Source organism: Malus domestica, chromosome 17 (assembly GCF_042453785.1).
Source record: "Malus domestica chromosome 17, GDT2T_hap1".
Classification (NCBI taxonomy): domain Eukaryota; kingdom Viridiplantae; phylum Streptophyta; class Magnoliopsida; order Rosales; family Rosaceae; genus Malus; species Malus domestica.
The window spans coordinates 14337346-14340368 of record NC_091677.1 but is presented as its reverse complement, the minus strand read 5'-3'; the positions used below and the strand labels follow the sequence as shown (position 1 = coordinate 14340368).

At 38.3% G+C, this 3023-nt stretch overlaps 1 protein-coding gene across 1 annotated transcript; it reads right to left on the bottom strand.

Moving 5' to 3' along the window:
* Nucleotides 1-1059: 1059 nt before the first annotated feature.
* On the bottom strand, nt 1060-1566 carry LOC139193380 (uncharacterized mitochondrial protein AtMg00820-like). The gene has a single exon (XM_070816379.1). It carries the CDS (start codon nt 1564-1566, stop codon nt 1060-1062), a length of 507 nt encoding a protein of 168 aa, XP_070672480.1.
* Nucleotides 1567-3023: the final 1457 nt, after the last annotated feature.

Below are 3023 nucleotides of genomic sequence, written 5' to 3'. Positions count from 1 at the left end.
AGCCCTGGGTTCCTTGGCTTGAGCTATCGCCCTACTATTATCACAGTACAAAATTACTGGTGATGTAATGGTTAGAACCACTCCAAGTTCAGTAATGAACTTTTTCATCCAAAACACTTATTTGCTAGCTTTAGCAGCAGCGACATATTTAGCCTCCGCCATGGAATCAGCAATTACATCTTATTTCTTGCTTTTCTAGAGGACAGCCCTACCATTCAGAGTGAACACATATCCGAAGTTAAAACTTCTATCATCGACATCAGATTGAAAATATGCGTATATATAGGCTTCCACTCCTAACTCTGTTGCTCCTCCATAAATGAGGAACATATCCTTAGTTCTTTTTAAGTATTTAAGAACTATCTTGACAGCTGCCTAGTATTCTGATCATGGGTTAGATTGATATCGACTAGTAATGCTCACAACATATGCGATATCAGGTTTTGTGCATATCATGGCATACATGAGACTTTCTATGGCAAAAGCATAAGGAATCCTACTCATCTGCCATGTTTCCTCAGGAGTTTTCGGTCCCATAGATTTAGAAAGGTGAATTCTATGTCTCACAGGAAGAAGACCTTTCTTAGATTGTTCCATCTGGAACCTACTTAGCACCTTATCTATGTACATAGATTAGGATAATCCAATTAATTTTCTAGATCTATCACGATAGAGCTTTATCTCAAGCACATAAGATGCATCTCCCAAATCTTTCATGTGGAAGGTTTTGGACAACCACACATTTACAGAAGAAAGTACTGCAGTGTCATTCCCGAATAGTAATATGTCATCTGCGTATAACACTAAGAATACAACTGCATCCCCAACAACCTTTTGATAAACACAATTATTGTCTTCGTTTTGAGTAAAACCAAACGATTTGATTTCAGTATCAAAACGAATGTTCCAGCTCCTGGAGGCTTGCTGAAGTCCATAAATGGACCTCTGAAGCTTGCATACCTTAGTCTTTTCAGACTTGGACACGAAACCTTCTGGTTGAGTCATATAGAGCTCTTCCTATAGGTAGCTGTTCAGAAAGGCCGTTTTCATGTCCATTTGCTATATCTTATAATCATGGTACGCAGCTATCGTAAGCAAAATCCTAATGGACTTAATCATGGCTACATGAGAGAAGGTTTCTTCATAGTCAATCTCTTCTCGTTGCCTGTATCCTTTGGCTACTAATCTATCCTTATAAGTATCCACATTCCCATCAGCACCTATTTTCCTTTTGAATACCCATTTGTTTTCAACAGGTACTATACCTTCTGGACGGTCTACAAGAGTCCAGACCTGATTTTGATACATGGAATCCATCTTGGATTTCATGGCCTCTTGCCATCTCTTTGAATCAATGTCGAACATTGCTTCAATGTAGTCTCTAGGGTCCTCCTTCATGTCATTGTCACCTAGAAGGTGCAATTCCCCAAAGTCATTATCTAAGCCATACCTCTTAGGAGGCTTGCTGACCCGTTCAGATCTACTTGAAGCTAGGGGTTCAGGAATAGGGTTGTTAACTTGTCGAGTGCTTGTTTGTGGTTCATCATTAATCTCATTAATTTCCATCATTTTACTTGTAGTTCATTTGAGAACAAATTTGTCCTCTAGAAACTTAGCAGTTCTGGCGACAAAGACTTTATGGTCGTCAAGATGGTAGAACTCATATCCCATAATTTCTTTAGGATATCCCACAAAATAGTACCTAACGGATCTCACTTCAAGCTTAATAGCTTCAAGCTTCTTGACATATGCTTCACAACTCCAAATCTTAATATGATTAAGACTTGGCTTTTTGCCATGCCATATCTTATAGGGCGTCTGTGAAACTGACTTGGAAGGTACTCTATTAAGCAAGTAAGCTGCTATATATAGAGAGCGTATCCTCATAATGTTACTGGTAGATCAGCGGAACTCATCATAGAACGAACCATGTTCATCAAAGTTCGATTTCTCCTTTCAAAAACTCCATTAAGTTGTGGAGTTCCCAATGGAGTCCACTGTGATATTATTCCACACTCTTTAAGATAATCTAGGAACTCGTTACTTAGATACTCTCCCCCTCGATCTGATCTTAGGATCTTTATCTGTTTCCCAGTTTGCTTCTCAACTTCATTCTTGAATTCTTTTAACTTTTCAAAGGATTTTGACTTGTATTTCATAAGATACACTTAGTCAAACCGAGAGTGATCGTTGGTGAATGTGATATAGTAGGAGAAGCCTCCTCTCGACGTAGTAGACATTGGTCCACATACGTTAGTGTGGATTAACCCTAGAATTTCAGTGGAACACTCTCCCTTCCCAGTGAATGTAGATTTGGTCATCTTCACTTTCAAGCAACATTCACAAGTACCCATTTGGTCATTACCTAATGGGCAGAAATATCCATCTTTCGACATCTTCTGAATCTTATGAAGGTTCACATATCCAAGTTTAAAATGCCACATTTTTTCTTGGTTAACTTCTTCTCTAGCCCTTTTGGGTTTTAAGGTATTCTCGCTTTCAATACAGTGCATTCCACTACTTGTCTCTAGGTGAAAAAGTCCCTCTATCATATTACCATGAGAGATAATACAACTGTTCAAGTATAAAGTGCAACTCATTTTGTCAAACAACACTGAGTTGAAAGCGTAGAGATAGAAATCAAATTCTTTATACATGAAGGAAAATATAAATAATTTTTAAGTTTCAAGACTTCCCTAGAGGGTAGTTTAAGCATGTAGGTGCCTACTACTTTTGCAGAGATCTTAGTGCCGTTCCCAACTCGTATAATCATCTTCCCATTGCGCATTGTACTACTCCCTGTTAGTCTCTGCAACGAATTGCAAATATGTTGACTAGAGCATGAATCAAATATCCAAGAATTGGAGTTTACTGTAAAAGCACTCTCTATGACAGAAATAGTCCCTTCAAAAGTTCGTGTCATAACGCTCATAATGTGCACCCTGCATTTCTTCTTCCAATGTTCATCATTTCCACAATGAAAGCATGTTCTTTTGGATTTTATTACCTTCTTCTTATGCAAC